This window comes from Mirounga leonina, unplaced genomic scaffold (assembly GCF_011800145.1).
Source record: "Mirounga leonina isolate KUSES-001 unplaced genomic scaffold, KU_Mleo_1.0 Mir_170, whole genome shotgun sequence".
Classification (NCBI taxonomy): Eukaryota; Metazoa; Chordata; class Mammalia; order Carnivora; family Phocidae; genus Mirounga; species Mirounga leonina.
The window spans coordinates 31,758,497-31,779,632 of record NW_023270433.1 but is presented as its reverse complement, the minus strand read 5'-3'; the positions used below and the strand labels follow the sequence as shown (position 1 = coordinate 31,779,632).

Genomic DNA, 21,136 nt, shown 5'->3' with positions numbered 1-21,136 from the left:
TCTAGATTCAGTGCTCTTTCCAGGGAGACAGACTGCTTCTATGCATTTTAAAGAAAAGAACTCAAATCAAAAAAACAACAAAAACCCAACCCAAATCAGAAAAACAGGTATCTAACTTAACCACAGCCATATGTAGTCCACAAATGTTATATGTGGACTAACTTCACACAGGCTGTCCCCTTCTGGGGGCCCTTTGGCTTATCTGCCAGCCCTCTCCTACAGGGCCAAACCTTAGCCATCACAGATGACGTGCTCGGAGCCAGGGACCCAGCACACACCTTCATTACAAGCCTCCTCACACGGCACCGCAATGCTTTATTTACATGCTTGTCTCTTTAAGACACTGTGGGCTCCTTGAGGGCAGAGACGGGTATATTTTCATCTCTGGATCCAAAACACAAGCAGGGGCATGCACAGGCTGGATGCTCAGTGCATGTCTGTCTGGTGAATGCAAGGATGAAAGAGTAAGCATTCTCCTTGCAAAACTAGCTGGCTTCCATGTGACCATGTGGCACCGAAGGAAGGTGGGAGCATCCCTGGCCCGTGGGGGGCGTGGCACGAACACGAAGCACCCGCGGGTTGGGGGGGGTGTGGAATCTGGCACTAAGGCTGGGAAACAGTGCCCTCTCCCCTGCTGGAGACCCCTGCAGAAGATGGAGAGTCCTCTGAGCCGAGTCCCAATCACCCAAAAGTCAGGGGACTCCCCTACCCTGATATCCTACTGCCAAGCAGGGCACCTCTGCCAAGAGATGCTAGGGACAGAGGAGGACCAAGGACCCCTGAGCCAGCTGAAGCCCCTGAGTGCCCCCTCACCCTACTCCCAGTGGCTGTGAGTCCTCGTGGCTGCCACTGTCCCAGTCAACGCAGGTTTCCCTGACAGTGTCCCAGGAACCTGTCTTGCAAGAGCACCGTGAAGAAGCACTCTGGGGGCAAACATAAGGGGCCTGCTACATGGCCCCCTCCAGGAGGCCCAACACGCGCAGGCACGCTGAAGGTCCTGAGATGTCCTGCAGCAAGACAACCATATTAACTGGGCTTTAACCCAGTGCCTGCCAAACCTATTTGATCACAAAGCCTCACCCCACTTTCACATACACACTCCCTTGATTTTTCCTTATGAAAAACCCATTAACATCCCATGGAAGTAGTGTTCCAAGGCACACACTTTGGGGAATGCTGGTTCAGGACACTGAGCAAGGGAAACACTGTGGCGGAGAACAGCCCCTTACAGGCAGGCGGGGGATACATGTGCAGGGCGGGGGTGTCACCAGGAAGGGGGAGATCATGGCCCAGAAAGGGTGCCAGGAATCTCTCATCCAGCAGCACACAAACTGCCTGGGAGAAAAAGCCTTAGAACCACTTGAGTCCAGTGGAAAAGATAAGAGAGGCATCTCTCCTGAGCTTCAGCTTTCCCATCTGCAGAATGGGAATCAGCCCTGCTCTGTGTGGGGTCATCAGATGAGATCACGGGAGCTTGCACTGCGGAAAGGTGCCCCCTCCAGCACAGCTCTTGTATGTGGCGGATGCTCAATCAAACGTACCTGACAGGACGCTGCACAAATAGAGGGCTTATGAAAAAAACAGGAAAGCAGCAAGAAGCACACACAAAACCTCAAAGCATGTAACTCAGGGGCCAATGTATTTCAGGGGTAAACAACCCTCAACCTATTGAGAACTAACCCCTGAAGACACCAGTCCATTACAACAGTGAGAATACCCGGCGCTTCCAGCTCCAGGAGCCTACCTGGATCAGTGGAAAAGGCGTGGGCCTGGAAGCCCGCCTGATCCAGTTCTAGGCCAGCTCTGCCCATCACCACCACCCCCCACCCCGGCCTGGGTAACTGGCATGCAGCTTCACTCCATGTCTGTCTCCCAGATGTGCAGGGTTCTCCAGGGTGACGGGGAGGATGGATGACACAGGTCAAGCTGCTGCACGCAGTAGGTGCTCAATGACCACGTGTCCTTAAAGGCCTGACTTTGAGGGATATTCATAAAGATGCCTGTCGGTGATGGCTAAAGTGAAACCTCTCTCCAGTCATGCTGCAAGTCGGCTGCTGCTGGTGGGAGGATGAGAGGATGGAGGGGCTGGCACAACAGGCAAGAAGCCAGGGGAGGGGGAGCAGGCTTTCGTGGCTGGGGAAGGACACGAGAGGCCACGCCTCCCAGGGAGATCAGCACGCAGCCTGGTGGAGCTCGTGGCAAAGACGAGAACTCTGTGAAGCCTGCTGTCTACTGGGCACTTTGTGCAGACCAAAAGCTTTCTGCACAGTGGCTCTCGGCTCTGAGCAGGAGGCCAAGTGACCTGTCCCAGGCCACGCAGCTGGCCAGCCCCGGGGCTGGAGGTGAACTTTGAGCCAGAGTCCAGAGCACAAACCACTCTGCCATGCTGCTTCTCGAGGTTGGGACTGACCATTCATGTCTTCTCCTGCCTATCAAGGTCCCCAAGGGTGGGACTGGCTCTAGCTTGTCTCTGTATCCCCGGCACATTACAGAAATGCAGCAAGCGTTGGTCAAACAAATTACTTACTTGAAAACACTTCCAAAAGCTACTGGATTTTAGAAGTCAGAGCTCTGCTGATATAATAGGACATGGCAGAAAACGTTAAGAACCGATTCCCTTCTGAGGAACATAGCATTAACAGGGTGTACAAGAAATTCCAAACACTTGGCTTCTTTGTCTAGAAAATCTAAGCACCAAAGTCCTTCCACAATGTAATATATTAGGGTCTTTGGCTCTCCCTTGAAGTGCAGGAAGGCATGGGGTGAGCAGCGTAGACTATCAGAGCATCATCCTGCCTGACCCCCAATCTTACAGGTGAGGACACTGACAGCCAGAAAGGAGAAGGGATCCAAGATCACACAGCAGGCCTACTCTTTTTTCTCCTACAGAAAAGGCTGCCGTTGCAATAAAGAAAAGCATGTTCAACATACACATCCTGAACACCTGTTGTATGTTGTATGCTGTCGGTGCAGCCAAGTGTTAGAACAGTTATAAACAAGCAGTAAGGGACCCTCGGGGCTGAAGTTAGTTCTGTGTAAGGGAGTCAGGAAAGGCTTCACTGGATCAGTGACTTGGATCACAAAGAACAAGTTAGAAGTTTTACAGGAAGATGTGTCAGGGAAGGCTAAGCTTCCTCTAAAACATGTGCTGCCCTGGCTAAGTGTAGACTTGCTGCTGGGCAGCCACCGCCTGAACAAAGACTACATTTCCCAGCCTCCTTTGCAGGCAGGTGGGGCCATGTGACTCCTGGTGGCCAATGGAACGTGAGCAGGAGTGGCTAGAGCAGGAGCAGTCAAGAGAAAGGTGGTTAAGAATGGCTGTGCCTTCTCCACCGTCCCTTTCCCCTTTCTGCCAACCAGAGGCAAAGATGCTGAGGACCCTGGGGATGCCAGGGCCACAAGGTGAAAGGAACTGGGTCCCCAAATCACAGTGGGAAGCCACCTACCAAGCAGAAGCAGCCATACGGGACTTCATGTGAGGAGAAGTCTACTGTGTTTGAGTTCCTTACGGCAACAGCATCACCAACTAGGACAGCAGGGAAGAGAAGGGGAGACGGGCGTTCGGGGCAGAGGGAACGTGACAAAGGCACAGCAGTGTGACCAAGCGAGGCGTGTTTGAGGGAATGGGGAAGAGCTGATGCTGGCTGGAGCAGCGGCTATGTGAGGGCAGCACCGGGATTCAGAAAGCTCACGCTGGTGACCACAGGAGGGAGGATCATGTACAGGGATTGTTTCCAGGGGCCCTGGTGTTGCTGGCGCTGCTCTCAAAGGAAGAGTGGAAGTTGTGAATGGTTTCCTGTAAAATTTGTCTCTCGCGTCCCTGTGGAGGAAATTGAAAACAGACACAAAGTCTCATTAAATCTTTTGACTATTACTTCAATTGACATAGTGTTGATAATGTTCAACTCAAACTTGAGAAACCCATGGGTGTCTTGGAGAAAATAAATTATCTAATTAAAAGAGTACTGAGTTTAATAAAAACATGCTGACTCAGAATGTCCCCTAGCACCCATAATCACAGCATGTCAAGGGTGAAAAGGGCGATGCAGGGATCCAATCCCCCAGACAAGGACAGGACACAGAGCCCAGGCAGCAGGACTGACTTGGCCCAGGTCACATGGCCTGCGAGGGAGGTTTTCTCCCCATTCACTGTGTGTGCCTTTCTAGCTCTCAGATTTCCAGGGAATTGAGTGGGAGCTGAATCCTTTCTGCTACACAGGGAGAGTTTGAACTGTCTAACTCCCCCTTGCCCAAAAGATGTCAGATTGCTCTTGGCAGTGATTCACGCACGTCTCACTCTACCCCTGCAGCACTCCCCCCACATCCCTACCCCTTACCACACTTGGTTTGAGATGGGAAAAGACGGCGGATGTGGATGTTTCTTTCCGCCCAGAGAACATCTTCACTGAATACCTGGCTGAGAGGCAGTGATACACAGAGCTTAAGAGCAGAGACTGGAAGCAAACAGCCTGAGTTCGAATCCCATTCTTACCATTTACTAGCTGGGTGGCCCCGAGCAAGACACTTAATCTCTCTGGGCCTTAGTTCCCTTATTTATAAAATGGGGATAATAATAGTACTCAAATGGTTGCTGGTGACATCAGACCCTGTGTGGGCAGCAGGAGGCTGACAGGTCCTGTCCTCAGAGGACAGCAGTGTGGGCTAAACACATATTTTTTTAAAACCAACAAACGTGGTCAACATGTAAAGCAGATTAAAAATGAATAATCTCTGGCAGACTGTTCTCTGCTAAGAGTAAAAAGAGAAAAAAAGTCCACCTGAGTGAGCTCAGACTTCAAATTTCCTCTTCTTTCATTTTGTGGACGCTCCAGACCCCCGGGGGCCCCTCCATGAGCCCTGAGCAGGGACCTCTACTGCCATCAAGGCCCCCTAGACACCTGAGCGGACGGTAGGACTGCCCGGTATGCCAAGCCTTCCAAGTAAGTTAAATAAGCTAGAAAAATGCCCTCCCCCTCCTCCCCTCCCCCCCGGAGTCCAGCAACACAAACCTAAAGGCTGCAGGGCAGAGGGCAAGGCAGGGATGTGGGGTCAGAAGACGGTGAGTCCCTAACTCTACCGCTCCCTGGCGATGGTGTCCCGGGCAGGACCCTATTTGCTGCTGGGTGGATAGGAGGACATGCTGGGACTGTGAGGAGGCTCGACCCGATATAATGAATGGGGTGACACTGTGCAAACTGCAGAGGGCTAAAAAACTAACCAGGAGGGATGATGGCCATGTCGCTATTAAATGCTACCTTAGCCTGAACTGCCTCAGAGACGAGGTCAGGGCAAGCCAGGGTTCCAGCACTCTGCCTCCTACTTAGGAAAGAGCCGCAGACGATGAAAACCGTAATTGTTCCCCGTGTCCACAGCCAACTGAAGAGGACGACAATAAATGCCCCTTAGGAACCCCTGAGTTTCAAAGGACCTGCCTGAGGATTCTTAAAAGGGAAAAAGCGAACGGCCGTGAAACATAAAAAAAGTGTTCAGTCTATCCAGTAGTTAAAGAAATACAAATTAGGGCGCCTGGGTGGCTCAGTTGGTTAAGCGACTGCCTTCGGCTCAGGTCATGATCCTGGAGTTCCGGGATCGAGTCCCGCATTGGGCTCCCTGCTCGGCAGGGAGTCTGCTTTGCCCTCCGACCCTATCCCCTCTCATGTGTTCTCTCTCATTCTCTCTCTCTCAAATAAATAAATAAAAATCTTTAAAAAAAAAAAAAAAGAGAAAGAAATACAAATTAAAATGAGGCACACTTTTTGGCCTCCCAAATTCATAAAAATCTAAAAGCAAACTGAGAGTACTCAGTCCTGGAGGGGATTTGCGGATACTGGAGCCACACGCCCACAGCTGGTGGGGATGTTCACTGGCATTTTCTGGAAAGTAATTCAGGAAGAAGTGCCATATACCTTGATTTAGACTCTTTTGACTCCACGATTCCACTTTTAGACATCTATTCTGAGGAGATAATTAGAAAGCCTTATACACAAAGTTGCCCACTGCAGTGCTATTAATAGAAAGTTTGGATATCCACATATCCAACAAGTAGGGATTTAAAATAAGGTAATTTTAGTACATCCATGCAAATGTATTATATTAAAAAGAGTTTTTAATGACATGGGTAACTGCATATATTTAATGTTAAATGAAGAAAGTAGGATGTAAAATTATAGATCCAAATTTATCTCAGCAGAGAAAAACATTTGGAACAAAACACTGCAGTGATCTTCCCAAATGTGAAAAGCACTGGCCTCTGGGTGGTTGGATCGTGATTCCCTTAAAAACTCTTTTCACCTTTCCGGCTGTGCAATTTTAGTAAAATGAATGTGTGCTGCTTTGATAATCACACACAAAAATGGCAATATTACAGAAGCAATGGCTTAGGAACCAACCGAAGGTGAAATTTCTGGTTGACCTTCTCCAACATATAAACTGTTTGAAACTAATCAACTAATAAGCGAACTCGAGTACACATCACAGCTTGAATCCTGGAAGGGGGAGGCTCAGACAGAGGCCCCTGGCTTGTAAGGCTGAGGATCTATACTGCTTTGCTGGTATTTGCATGGCAGAGCCAGGTTTCTGATTATTATTCATCAACAAAACAAAACAAACATAAAACCTTTTAAGCTAAAATGTTCAAACTATTTTTGATTGTGCAAGAAATACACTTTAGATCACAACCTTATTACGTGTAAATTTATACAGCCGAAACAAATTTACCCTCCTACCTGCAAAGAATGTTGACATTTTCTATGCTATTCTGTTTTTTTCTTTTTTAAAGATTTTTATTTATTTATTTGAGAGACAGAGAGAGCTAGAGAGCACAAGTGGGGGAGAAGGAGAAGCAGGCCCCCCCACAGAGCAGGGAGCCTGATGTGGGGCTCGATCCCAGGATCCTGGGATCATGACCTGAGCTGAAGGCAGATGCTTAACCGACTGAGCCACCCAGGTGCCCCAACTATTCTGTTTTTTAAAATGCTGCTTTAGTGAACCACTAAATTGGGTCCACAACCCCCAGCATGCTGTGGACCACAGCCATGAAGACACTGGTGGAGAAGGGAAGCTGGGCCTCCCCTCTCTCATGGGTCCTGGTCTGGGTTCTTGAATGTATCCAGAGCATTTGAGCCACCAATGGGTACTCTTGGCTGAGGCTGGGTTGCAAAAGAAAAAGTATGAATGCTCACGGGGGAGTGGGTGCCCTGTAGCAATCAAGGAGGAGGTAGAACACCCTGAAGTCAGGGTGAGAGGGGTCCAGCCCAGAAGAGCTGAGGCCCAGGGCATCCAAAGGCCACCCAAAGGGCTCCTGGCAGCCACGTTCGGCCTGAGAACTTCTTCGCTCTAAGCAGCAGCACCTAGCTTCAATGGCAACTCCAGAGTAGTGCAGCAGATTATTAACCTGTTTTTGTAATATTCAGCTTCTCCCAATCATGCTTTTGCTCTAGGACACGCTGTGATGCATGGTCCTCACTTCCACTGGACCTTCCCTCTGCCCCTATTTCCATGTGGAACTGCCTGACTTTGAGGGTGGATGCTGCCTGTGGGAGGGACATGGGTGGGACAGAGCAGTCCCTTCGGTCTGGCAGGTTGGAAGCACCCAGGTCTCCTGGTTGGGAGCTGGTCAGCTGGTGCCCCCAAGGAAGACCACTGTTACAGAAGGACTGTGTCTCCACCATCCAAATTCGTATGTTGAAACCCCACCCCCAGTGGGATGGTGTGAGATGGTGGGGCCTTTGGGAAGTGACGGGGCTTGGGTGAGGTGACGAGGGTGGGACTCCCATGATGGCAGCAGTGCCCCTATAAGAAGACAGGAAAGACCTGGCTTCTCTGCTCTCCGCCGAGTGAGGACACGATGAGAAGGTGGCAGTCTGCACCTTGGAGGAAGACCCTCACAGATCTCAACCATGCCGGAGGCCTGATCTGGGACTCGCAGCTTCCATGCTGTGAGACAAAACTCCTCTTGTCCACAAGCCACCCGGTAGATGGTCCTTCGTGATGCAGTCTGAACTAAGAACCACCAACAGCTGTCAACGCTTCTGCTTCTCTAGACTGGGCCTTGTTTGGCACAGCATGCAGACTCTTACAGGAATAGAGTACGGGGGCAATGAATTTGAGAGAAAATGAAAAAAGGTCCCGGTTTGTGCAAACATTAAGAAAAATGTTTTCCTTTGGAGTGGGCTTGAGATGTCACATCATCCACTCTGATCATGACAGTTAAGCTTCCTAAGATTAGCAAGCCAGTCCAGTCTGCCTTCTTTCTGTGATCCTGGGCCACAAGGGCCATGGTCACTGAGGGCAGAGGGGAGGGTCAGGAAGCATTAGCAGCTACCATCTACCAAGCCCTGGGCCAGGCTTTTAGTGGCACCCAGCTCCTGGCCTGTCCTCCCACATCCTCCATGGTCCTCCCTGGCCCTACATCTAGAATCTTTCCTGTCCTTCTTCAGCTGGCTTGGCTTCCCCCACCTCTATCCTCTCCTTGGCTCACACATCTGGCCTCTGGAGGCCAGGAGCAGGAAGGGTCCTGCAAACCTTGAGTCAAATCCCCCTACCATCGCTCACCTCCCCTCTCCCAAGAGCCCTTGCCCTTACTTGACTGGGTCCCCTCAACCACCTGGGGGCTCATCTGTCCCCTCTGGCCTCCCCTCACACCACACCTCTTGCTCCCAGGTCTAGCACTTCCTGAGTTCTTGAAATGCACTGTACCTCCTCTTACCACAGGGCCTTTGCACATGTGCTTCCCTCTGCCTGGTCTGCACTCTTCTACCCCTCTATCCAAAGGTTCCCATCTTTCTTCAGATCCCAACTCTCCTGCCACTTCCTTGGGGATGTCTTCCAGGACCTTGCCTTTCCAGCCCCCACTTGAGGTCAGGAGCTCTGCTTTATACGCACTTGTGGTTCACGCCGAGGCAGGGCAGCATAGTGGTCAGCACTCCAACTCTGGCTTTGTCACTTACCAACAGCATGACCTCAGTCAAGCTCCTTACCCTCCCTGTGCCTCACTTCCTCCACCTATAGACTGGAGGACCTGGCCTCAGTGGCTTTTGTGAAGTTAAAGGAATGACTAGATGTGACACGCTGAGAACAGTGCTGGGTACAAAGTAGCCTCAGAGCTCAGCGCCCACATAGTGCTTGGGACACGGCAGAGAATCCAAGGGCTATTTTTCATGACCAAATCAATGCTCTAAAGACTTCAGTGCTTGCTCTGGTTGATCGATGCCCCAGGGGCTTCACTTCCCTGGGTAAGCCCTTACTACCAGCCAGGACTGGCCCACTTGCAGCAACTTCCAGCAACCTCCCCTGCCCCTCACATCTCAAAGCAGAGCCGAAACAGTGCTGGTCTGGGAGTCAGGGCTCACTATCCATCTCTGAGCCTCAGCTTCCCCGTCTGTAAAGTGAGGTAGCCCAGGCCCATGGAACAGGTGAGGGAACAGGTGAGCAGTGTTTAGCAACGGGTCACTTACAGAAGAAAAAGAACAGACAGTAAAAACTCAAGATAAAACACAGGCACCGGAAGCACTGCCAACTAAATCACTCAGAAGGACCACCTTGCACCCTACAAACAGGTAAAATAATAATAATGATGACAGCAAGAGACCCAACCCCCACCCCCACCCACCCCAGTGGGGCTGGCAGGAGCCACCTGCACACAGCACGGTGCTGTGGGAACATACGATGAAGACCTGGGTGAGGTCCTGCCTCACTTGCCTGCCCAGCTCTCCACCTGGGGAGCTGGACAAGGGAAGTGTGAGGATCTGGCCTCCTCGGATTAACTGGGGAAATGTATGGGAAGTGTCTTGTGAATGATAAAGTGCTACATGAATATTTATTTGCTGTTGGCACTCTAAGTCTGTTCAATATTTCTGTGCGTACCCGGCAATACACAGAAAGAACCGTAAGACCGGTCACGCTCTCTGACATAACCTCGCATCATGGAACACAGCCCGAGGAACAAAACAACAGAAGAAAAAGGAACAAAGCAGAGATATCCATTATGGTGCTATTTGTAATGGCAAAACCCCAGACATGGCATGACTAACAGGAGGGGAGCTGTCAGGCAGAGCGTGAAACAGCAACAGGTAAGCAAGTCCCGTACACTGTTGGAGTGAGACAGAAACGTCCATCCCACGTTAGGGAAAAATCCATGAGGCAAAGGAGCCTGAATAGCCCAACAGCTACTGTGCTACTAAGGTTTGCAAAGTGAGTGGTGATTTGCTTCTCATGCATTTTTTTTTTTTGTTTTTCGCATGTGTGCCTTTGATGGGGGTGCCTTGTTAATCTTTAGCTTAAAGCTGATGAAACAGAAATTTAACATTGGACAAAAATGTAGGATGCCAACAATAACAACAGTGACTGACGGGTCTGTGTGTGCCAGGGGCGCTGCTAAGCTTTTTGGTCCTGGCAACGACCCACCGCCCCCAGCGGATGAGGAAAGCACGGCTCAGGGAGGTGATGACTTCTAGGGGACACAGTGAGTAAGGGGCAGAGTGGGCTCACCCCCAGGTGGGCCTGACTCCAGAGTCCCTCTTATGAGGGCTCTGCTTCCACTGTAAGCTGGAGGGCAATACCCAGCCCCATGGGTTGAAATTACCACAGGGAGCATTTTTGCTGAGTCTATGAGAAGAGAAATCTGGAAAAGGGACAGGGAGGTAGGGAGCGCTCGGTGGTGAGAAGTGTGCACACGGGGCCGTCCTCTGCCAGATGTGCCAGAGGAGATGGAATCAGACCACAGATGTCCTCAGGAACACGGAGGGCTCAGGATCCTAGTGAAGCTCTCTGCTGTTTGAAACAGGAAAAAAAGATTGAGAACAATACCTTGCCTGCATTCAGTTCAGAAATCGCTGCCAAAATCTGCTGCCTGGATCCATCTGTCTTAATACCCAGCTCCTTCAAGTCGCCGTCGGTGAGCGTGAGGAATGCTTCCATGTCCACCTGGAAAGAGAGAAGGGGGATTCATTACCATCTGCTTCTGGTGCCACACCTTTTTTTTTTCCCCATCCACACCAGAAATAGCCTGATTATGAGCTATTAGTGCTTATTAGCAGTGAAGTAATTATGATTTACTACTTCCAATTCCTGACTTTATGATGAAAGTTTAATTGAAAATATTATTAAGGACTAACTCTCCCCAGCTCTAGGCCTGGGAATCCCAGGACAGGTGCACTGTAGAAGGACCCCGACCACTGAACAAGGAAGGGGAGTCTCTGAGACCGTAATCTGGGTGGCCGGCCTGCTGCAAATCCAAGGCTGCTCTTAGAAGGTTGATCCCAGTGCTGCTGCATTCCAACAAGATCAGAAACCGCACGGAAAATGGGCATATATGGCGGGACTCAGCATGGCTCCCCCCAGAGGACCAGGGAGATGTAGACTCTGGAAAGACAGAGTGAGCAAGTCAACGAGCAAAAGCAATAAAGGGGAGAAGGGCCACAGAGAACCGAAGCGGAGAAGGGCTCAGAACACGGGCATCTCAAAGCCGCACAACCCTTGGCTGCTAGAGCTGAAACCCTAACATTCCTGTCATCCCAGCTTGGGCCTCAGCGCCAGGTGAAGAACCAACAGGGCATCCTGTTACATGGCCGCTATGTTGCGGCGTCCGTCCTGCGAAGGTCAGACGTGGCTCAGAGGCAGCAAGCACAGCGGGTGGAGGCCAGCCCTACACACCCCAGCTCTGTCCCCGAGCCTCGCTGTCAGGTGACAACGGGGAGGACACAGAAGCTAACACCACGTGCGAAGCACCTTCTGAGTATTCAACACAGACTGAGTTGTTTAAACCTTACGACAAAAGTGAGATTACTACTATCCCCCATTCGGGGGCGGGGAAACTGAGGCACAGGGAAAAAAGCAAGACTGGAACCCAGGCAGTGGGCTCCAGAGTCCCTGCTCTTCTCTGCGGGGCCACGTCACCCTTGATGCTGCAGCTATAGTCCCTGGCCTGGGGGTGGCGGCCTCCTTGCTAATGTGACTTGATGTTCCCTAAGAATTAAGGGGTTCTATCCCCTGTATGGGCCCTTGCAAATTAGACCCCAAAATGGCAGTCATCTGGGAGACAGACAGGGCCTCAATCCCCACTTGCTGCCTGGGGCACCTGGGCAGGAAGCTTACCTCAGTTTCCCACCTGAAATGTACGAATCCTCCCCTCACCTAACTTACAGGTGGTTGTAGGGTCTACCCAGAGGGCTTACACAAAGCTTTGCAAGCTAAATCATAAAAATATTATAGTTTTATGTGATATAATATTGCTGTCATTTAAAATTAAACTTTCATAACTTACTGAAAATCCTTAGTTTTTCACTTTAAAAGTAGGCTTTGTTTTCTATTCCCCCAGAGATACTGAAGATTTTTAAAAATTTTCTTCAAAACATTTGATGTATGTGGAGATAGAGGAATTTTTTTCTGAAAAATGTCCCCCATCTTTCCTTTTCTATTTTAATAGTCGTTTTATTTTCCTGGATTAAAACCACCTTGAAGCAGGCGTGAGTCGGTGGGGAAGGGTCTGCTCCCTCCCCAGCCCCAAGCTCTGTGAGGTGTCCCCCTGCCTCTCTCTGGGATTTTACAGCTCACAGGGGCTGAGGGCCTGAAAGAGCAGATGACATGGTTTTGAGACACTGCCTGCCCCTGGCTGGGCCAGACACTCCCCTCTCCCCACGGCCTGACCCCCAGGCTGTCCCCACAGCCAGCTCCTCAGCACCTCTCTGCCCTCTTGCCCAGGGTGCCCCCCCGTCACCCCCTTCTAACTGGAGTCTCCTTTCCTGTGAGTCTGCCCCTAACTGGTCCACCACCCACACCACAGGCTAGAGATCTTGCTGGCCCTCGTCTGCCTCCGGACTGTGGTTCGCAAGATCACGTCCATGCTGGCCAGGCCCTGCCCGGTCAGGCTCCCTGCTCCAGTCAGGCCCCGAACAGGCCGAAGTGCTGACGGCTCTTGGCACATGTCTGCTCCCTCTTCCCAGATGCCCTACTAGCCCTGCTCCCCTCCCTCAAAGCTCAGTTTATGCTCAGCTGAGGTGTCCTCTGGCCCTCATTCTATAGACCCCCTTCCCTGGGCTCCCAGAATGCTCTGGGTGTTTCTGCCTTTGCTAGGGTCAGGCTCTGGTAGAGGGCCTGATAGGGGGTAGAGACCTGAGCTGTGTTTGCTGGCTGACTGAATGACCACACCAATCAATATGCTACTGCATCCGCACATTCACTGACCTTCTCAATCTCTGACCTCTGTCAACCCTGGGGGGCTGCCAAATCCTCACAGCTCATTTTAGGTGGAGGGAACCAGAGACTAAATTCTCCTCACGTGAGTACTTCTGTAGGGTCAGCACTATGAGGCAGAAACATCTGTGTCCTTTCAATATTCATGCCCTACTTTTTTTTAGTAATAGAATCCTAGTTGTCAGCTAGGCACATTGCCATGAAGCTAAAGCACTATATTTCTGAGTTTCCCTTGCATATGAGCATGTCAATTGACAAACTTTTGGCTAATGAGATATAAGGTTTATGGTACTTTGAGGAAGTCTCTTTAAAAAAGGAGAACACGTGTCTTTTTGCTATCTCCTTCCATCCTGCTGCGTGGAATGTGGATGTAATGGCTGGAGCCCTAGCAGCCATACTGCACTTTGAGGATGAGGGCCATACACCCTAGTGATGGTGGAGCAGAGAGCTAGAAGGAGCTTTGATGACTCATCTGAACACTTTCTGTGGGAAAAATAACCTTCTATTTTGTTTAAGATACTATTATCTGGGGATTTTTCAATATATGTAGCCAAATCCATCCCAATACAGATAGAGAGATGAAAATTATTAGTCTGTCTTCAGTTTCAGTATGGCAGGATGAGAAAATGTATTAACTTCATTCTTCTTCCAAATTCTCAACAAGCACTAAAAGCATATAATAAGAGGGAGAAATTTTTATGAGCCCTGGAAATGAGGGAAAAGTACTATCTGCATGCCAGTTACTTTAAGGAGTTTCTTAAGTGACTAACAAGTGCTCTGTAGCTGTGGGGATGGGTGTAGAGGTGAGGGCAGGGGCAATCAGTGGTGTTAAAACCTGAGTCACATGAAAGCCTTCAAGGGAACACGGGATCTCTATATGGACAGATAACAACTCTCACATAGTGCTACCTAGCTTATATGTTGTCCAGAGAGAAGCTAAGTGCAGGGGGGACAGCTGAGCTGGCTCCTGACAAGGGCACCGCCTCAGCTAACCTCACCCTACCCAACACACACAGAAATCCTCCAGCTAGTGGCTCTGCCCTCCCCACAGTCCTGCCCCAGGCCTCAGCACCCTCCCCAACCCCCAAGGCTATGGAGACTTTCAGGTGGGTAAGTGAAGACCACAGCAACTCTGCCTGGTCTCCCTGCCCTCTAAAACTCTGAAAGTGTCAAATTTCATCTGGAACACCCCTCAGTTCCCTGTAAGGGACAGCTGCAAGAACCAGAGAATGGTGAATGACAGATGTGCCCTCAGACATATCAGCTCCAAAACAGGGATGCAGCTAAGAACTCAGGACAAACGTTGCCTTGTGACACAGAGACACCTCAAGAAACAGAGGTACACCTTGAGGTGTGTTCCCTGCATACTCCAAGAGGGCGCAGAACACAGCACACAAGAGCAGGCTGCCAGCAGTGCACGGGAAAGATTTCTTGGCAATGAGAAACATCACTGCTGAGGTTTAAAACACCAAAGAGGCAGGAAGGACCCGCTGGCTCCAGCAGGAAAGCAAGGGAGGAAGAAAGCCACTGCACTCTGTCTGCTGCTTAAGACAAAATGCAAACTCCTCAGTAGCATCTCAAGCTTGCAGGGACGGTGAGTGATTCTCAGGACTGCTACTGCAATGATGAGAGTTGTCATGTACTCGACCGGGCGCCAGAAATATTCCAAACTGGTGATTACACCCTGGTGGCTAGTGCGCCTGCAGAGGAGCTTTATGTGGCCCAAATGGTAAGTTTTTTCCAAAACGTACTGAGATGTAATTCACTTACAATACAATCCACCCATTTAAAATGTACAGTTCATAAGGAATACATCAGTGGTACTGTGACAGCGATGTGTCGGGTTGGAGGGCAGCTACGCTTGTGGTGAACGCAGTTAACGGATAAGCTTGGCAAATCACCAAGCTGTATATCTGAAATTAATGTAACACTGTGTGCAACTACACGCAAATAAAAAATTCTTTTTAATTAAAGAAAGCAGAAGATTCAGTGATTTTTAGTATATTCAGAGTTGTGCAACCATCACACTCTACTTTAGAACATTTGCATCACTCCAAAAAGAAACCCACACCCATATAAGCAGTCCGTCCCCATTCTCTCCTCCCCCCACTCCCTGGCAACCACTAATTACTTTCTGTCTCTACAGATTTGCCTATTCTGGACATTTCATATAAATGGAATCACACCATATGTGGCCTTTTGTGTCTGGCTTCTTCCCCTCAGCATAATGTGTGTCCCAGGCTCTTCCGTGTCATAGCGTGCGTCAGCACTTTCTTCCTTCTTATGGCCGAATTATATTCCATAGTACAGCGATAACGCATCTGGTCATTCATCGATCGATGGACATCTGGGCTGTTTACCACTTTTTGGCTATTATGAATAATGCTGCTATGAACATTCGTGTGCAAGTTTTTGTGTGGACATATGTTTTCGGTTCTCTTAGGCACACACCCAGGAGTGGGACTGCTGGGTCACATGATAATTCTATGTTTAACATTTTGAGAAACTGCCAAACAGCAGAACGGTCATTTAAAAAAAAAAAGTGACTGTGAGTGCTTTTAAGCAAAAGGAACTCTCTCGGATTAACACAGACATCCTATATCCAGACACTTAGCACAAAGTCAATAGGATTTGTTTTTGACCCGTTTTAAATCTAAAAACCTGCCCATCTCCTTCAACAAAAGTGTGCAAAGGACAAACACAAACTTTACTAGCGAGAGCAGTGCACAAAATCACATAATTCTATTACAACAAAACAAGCCATAAGGCCCCCAGGATTTCACTGTGATGAACTGAACTAAATGTGCTGAACACAAACTCCATTTCCTTAGCTGTCTCAGTAAGAAAGATCAATCTATGCTTGTAGGATGAAAACCCATATATTTATTTTTTTTAGAGTAAGATTCAGATGGACATTCAAAAATAACATCCTTACCTCTTGCTCCTCAAAAATGGGCTGATATTTCTCAAGTGATAATTTCTTAAGGATTCCAGTCAGTTCATCTTCAAGAGGGAAAGATGTGAAAAGATATTTTAGAATTTGGCAAAATGCATCAGAACAGTGGTCTTCAAACTCATAAAGTAGTGGCAAGCTTATCTCAAATGAAATGTCACAAGAAACCCCAACACAGGAAGCAGCTCTAAGCTCCACTTGTGGGGATGCAGCTGGGGGCGGGTCTGAGCCACCTGTCAGCCATGCTTCCCCTCAGGGTGCGCCCTTGGCATCTCCCCAGACCCCAAAGTGGGTGGTAGACACAAAGGTGGGGAGGTTCGTGGCCAGGTGACCCTCCAATGGCCGCAATCCCCAAGTTCTCAGAGTTCTAGCTGCTGGGACTAAAAATCCACTTTCTGTCCAAGAACAGCTTTTAATTATGATTTCTTGACTGCTGGTCGCCGCACCTGTGGCAAATGCTAATGCCAGCAAGTTGTCAGCGAGGCGGAGAAAAAACTTAAGAGAACAAGCAGGTGGCTTCCGACCGGAACTGGAGTTTGGCTAAGTGTGAGGAGGCTGTGGGCTTCCCGAAGGAAGGACGGATACATCTGAGTGGAAGAGCAGAGCTAGAGGGCACAGAGCAGGGGAAAACAGAAGATTTTGGATAGCAAGATTTCAGAGCAGGGAGGGTGAAGAAAGGAGACAAGACTAGCATTAGTGGGAGGTGGGGGTGGCTTGAAACAATATTCACTGACACATTCAACAGGGATTTACCAGACTAGGCACTAGGGACCCAACAAAGACCAAAACAGATAAGCAGGCTGCCGGGCCAAAGGCAGTGAGGACAAAGGAAGCAGGGTAGGGGTAGATAACAGGGAATAGGAGAACGTTGTTTATTATAGAGGGTGGTTAACAAAGGGCTCCTTTATAAAGTACCATTTGAGCAGTAAATGAAGGGATGAACTGTGTAATACCAAGGGAAAGATCAGCAGGCAGTATTCAGGCAGAAGGAACAGCAAGTGCAAAGGTCCTGGGGCCATAGGTGCAATTCACAGAAGAGTGGAGGGGAGGTTAGGAGACCTGAGTTCCTTCTTTTAACTCATTCATTCAACAGTGGCTACCAACATGTCTACTACATGCTGAGAGTGCAAGGATGGAAAGGTCTGTGCTGTGAAGGAGCTCAGTGTGGCTGGGAAGATGAAATGATGAGGTTGATGCACCATCAGGCACCCCACACATGGATAACCCATCTGCTCTTTACAACAACCCCATGAGCTCCATCCTATCATCGTCCTCATTTACAGAGGAAGTGAGGTATAAAAAGGTTGCCTAGCACATCCTGGATAAGATCATACTGCTGGTCCGTGGCAGAGCAGGCTTTCACACCAAGTCGTCCAGCTCCCAGGCCTGTGCTACGCACCCCACCCCTTCCGCCATGTCTCTCACTGGTGACAGGTGCTATGATAAGGGGTATTAACAAGGGAATCAGGGGACAGGGAGGACAGCTGACCAGCCTGAAGGACTGGAAAAGGCTTCACAGAAGAGTGCTACTGAGCTAGGATGTATGACATGAAGCGAGTCCTGGTCCACACAGAACCCACTGATTGTTTCATGATGCCAAAGCTTTGCTCCTGCTGTTCCCTCCACACACAGCCTCTCCCCACAGTGGTGTGCTAAGTGGTTAACAACCGGCTCTCTGAGGGAAAATGTGTGTGCGTACATAGGTAGCTATGGCAGTTTACTGAAGATTTTACTGAGGGACACGTATAAGGGACAGGTAGCACTCAATTTACATATAATAATACACTACACAATATTGTTTCTCACAAATTCCATTTCGCCAATGCTTGCATGGCATCTCAGGCACCTCACTGAATGCTTTCACTGATTTTCGCCCTCCTCTTAATCCATAGCCAAGGACTACAGTTCCAATATGGCTGCCGCTGGATAGTTTCATCTACGGGAACAGGTAAGATGAAACAGAACAATGAGGACGCATATAGGAACTTCACATGAGCAACTGGGCAGAGTGAGATAATGATTTGAAAATCCTGAAAGACTATTTTCTCAATTATTTGTGCTAGTCACACTTCTAACTTTCTCCTGCAAAATGAACACTTTCTCCAACATTGTCTAGATGACATCTAGATGCTCTAGGAGACAACAAACCAAACCCTGACTGGTGGCATTTGCTGACATCATGGAGTCAGTGCCCCCTCCTGGCTAATTTCAAGCTACCAACTATAACCAACGTTCCTGAAAGTGGAACTGGGAAGGGATGTGCATAGTAGCATATCATTATATAGTATTTCTATTGCATAAAGAGCACAGACGTTCTGTACTAAAAAGTTAATAATATATTTTGTTTTAAATACCACATACCTTTAATTTAATATAATTAGTATAATTACATAAATTCACATAATTTGACTTTTTCTTTTCTTTGGCTTCTTTTATATATATATATATACACACACACACACACTTATATAGATTCGCTTTTACATAGATTTACATATTTATATTTTTTCATATATATTTTACATATACTTTGTTTTTACATATATATATTTTACATATTATATTTTTACATAATATATATACATATATTTTCATAACATATGTAGGTATTATGTTATATACGCACACAGGTATTGTTGTTTGGTTGTAATTTGACTTTTAATAGCTGTGTTTAATCACTGGCTTGTACATTTCCTATCAATTCGACAACTGACTCTGGTCCGCCACCGCCCCGCCTCTCCTCAGCCCTCTGGCCTGAAGGCCTGCTCTTCGGTGAAGCCCGCCGTGGCACCCGACGCTCTGCCGCTAACTCAGATTTGCCCCCATCTGTGTCACAATCCCTACTGCTATTACGTTGCCTGCACCCGAAGCCCCAGCCAGGCTGTGAGGTATCCTAACAGCCAGCACAGGTTAGGTCACCCAGTACACAGGCTTCACCCCTGTGAGGGAGGGGGTCTCAAGAGCGCCGCAGGTGGAAAGATGGGGCAGGCAAAGGCTTGCATGTAGTCCACGACTGGGGCCACACATTTCCCACACAAGTGTCATAAAAAGTGGCTGTCTGGGGGATGGATTGCAGCTCTGTCCTGTGACAATCTCATGCTGCCTCAGGACACAGGAACTCTGGAAGGGAGAGCTAGGCTTTCTACACCAGAGAAATTAATCTAAAAAGAAATTGCTATCAGTTCCTCTTTTGTTTCTATCCCAACTCGGGCTTTGCAAACCTTTTTAAATGATGAGGGAGAGGGAAAAGAGTGGGCATGGACAGTGCATACAGATATCCACGGTCTCAACTCTGTTTTGGAGAAAGGTGGGGTATGAGTACCTAACTGAACCTCTAGGAGTTTAGATTCCTAAAAGCTTCCACAGTAGGAGAATTCATGAGTGGGGAACTAAAACCCACACAGAAAACACAGTTAGGGATGTGTTTTCACATCCCCATAGAATGGGGTTGCTAGTGACTCTCTGAAGCTGTTATAAATGATGGCATTAGATATCACAAAAAAATAAAAGTGGCCCCCGAATACAGAGGATGTCAATGGCAGCATGCACTTATCAACTCAGTCCAGACCACAGCCGGTGCAGCTGGTTTCAGCTTATCACCTGCTGGGCAGAGCGTGCTCAGCCCCTTCCTCCCTGCAGCCAGGTGCCCTCGCGTGAGCATGAGGCCCTCACACACCTGAGATTTCTCTCCCCTCTCTGACACACTACTTGATTTGCATCTGCCTGGGCCCCGTCTCTTACCAAAGCTCTGCTCCCTCTCCCGCCACCTGCCCGCCCCGCCCCCCAGCCCCCGCTCCGCCTCCCATCCCCAGACCACCAGACAGCAGTTTAAAGGACAGGATTCTTCATCTCCCTTTGTCTTTTATCTCTTCCTGTCTTCATCTGAGGCCTCGCAGCTGGGCCTCCACTCCCTTGTCCTTTCTGCATTATCCCCACTTGCAGTTCACGCGCCCAGGTTCTAAAGTTCTCCTGGTTACAGGCGACAGCTATTGCCTCTGCTTGCCCACCATCCACGCCCTCCTCCTTCTAGAAACAGCACTGCGATTTTCCTTCGAGGAGCCACTTCTCTCCAGGTCCGTAGCTCAGACCCTGACCCCAGCTACAAAGGCAGACCCAGGACCTGTGCCTGGCCAACGGGCACATTCCGCTGCCACGGACACACGGTCAAATGGCCCGTCACTGTAAACAGAGCCAAGGGAGGCCAATGATGTCTACCCCAGGATTTGCTGGACCTGCTAAGAAAGTAGCACGGTTTCTGCTTTCTGTGGCCAAGTTAGCAGGAAAAATAAGTAAGCCTGAAGTTCCTGGGGGACAACTTTGCCACCACTGAAAGAGAGCCTACCTGAGATATGGAGAAACACTCCCAAGGTACCTGGATCTGCACATGCCTGGAGCACACCCTAGATGCTTCCACTTTATGAGCCAACAAATTATGTTGTTTGCTTTTGCTTAAACCAGGTTGAGTGGACACTGCATTACTTGCAAATGACAGAATTCCGATTTGTACAAGGTTTGGGGAAAGGTCCATAACTGGTGTTGGAGAAGCATCTCTATAAGTCCACGTTTGGGTATGTCCACAAAACTCACCTATGCTGAAAAACCAGCTGAGGGAGCTTGCCATACCATTAGCACGGTAAAGACAAAAATTCAAGGTGGAATCAGGGAAGAAAAGGGATAGGAATTTTTGCTGGAAGTCTTAAAGACCTGACTTAGGACAGCTATCGCAATTAAGAGCACCTGCCAGGTCACAGCGGCAAAGAGGAAAGGGTGGTATTTCAGGACTTTGGGGGACTCACCCTCATCTGTGATGGTGCCACTGCTGGAGCCCCCACTGCTCCTGGACTGCCGATGGGACGAAGAGGAGGACACCGAGGACTCAGCTGTGTGCCCTTTGGGTGAAGGGGAGGGTGTGAGCGTAGGGGAGGTGCTCTTGGAGGTAGTGGAAGTTCCAGACGGAGGCCTTTTGCTCGTCTCCAGTTTCTGCCGAAAAGA

The 21,136-nt window shown here is 49.1% G+C and overlaps 1 protein-coding gene across 2 annotated transcripts in view; it reads right to left on the bottom strand.

Moving 5' to 3' along the window:
• Positions 1–2,889: 2,889 nt before the first annotated feature.
• ANKS6 (ankyrin repeat and sterile alpha motif domain containing 6) overlaps positions 2,890–21,136 on the bottom strand; it is a 44,815-nt gene continuing 26,568 nt past the window's right edge. Inside the window, exons 12-15 of one of the 2 annotated variants that reach the window (XM_035016222.1) lie at positions 20,941–21,124; positions 16,127–16,194; positions 10,807–10,923; positions 2,890–3,820 (exon numbers count right to left, since the gene is read on the bottom strand). In XM_035016222.1, the coding sequence (XP_034872113.1) occupies positions 3,716–3,820; positions 10,807–10,923; positions 16,127–16,194; positions 20,941–21,124 (474 nt within the window). In that variant the 3' untranslated portion in view covers positions 2,890–3,715. Of the gene's footprint in view, positions 3,821–10,806; positions 10,924–16,126; positions 16,195–16,237; positions 18,081–20,940; positions 21,125–21,136 lie in introns of those variants that run through there. The other variant, XM_035016223.1, reaches the window with a different exon arrangement.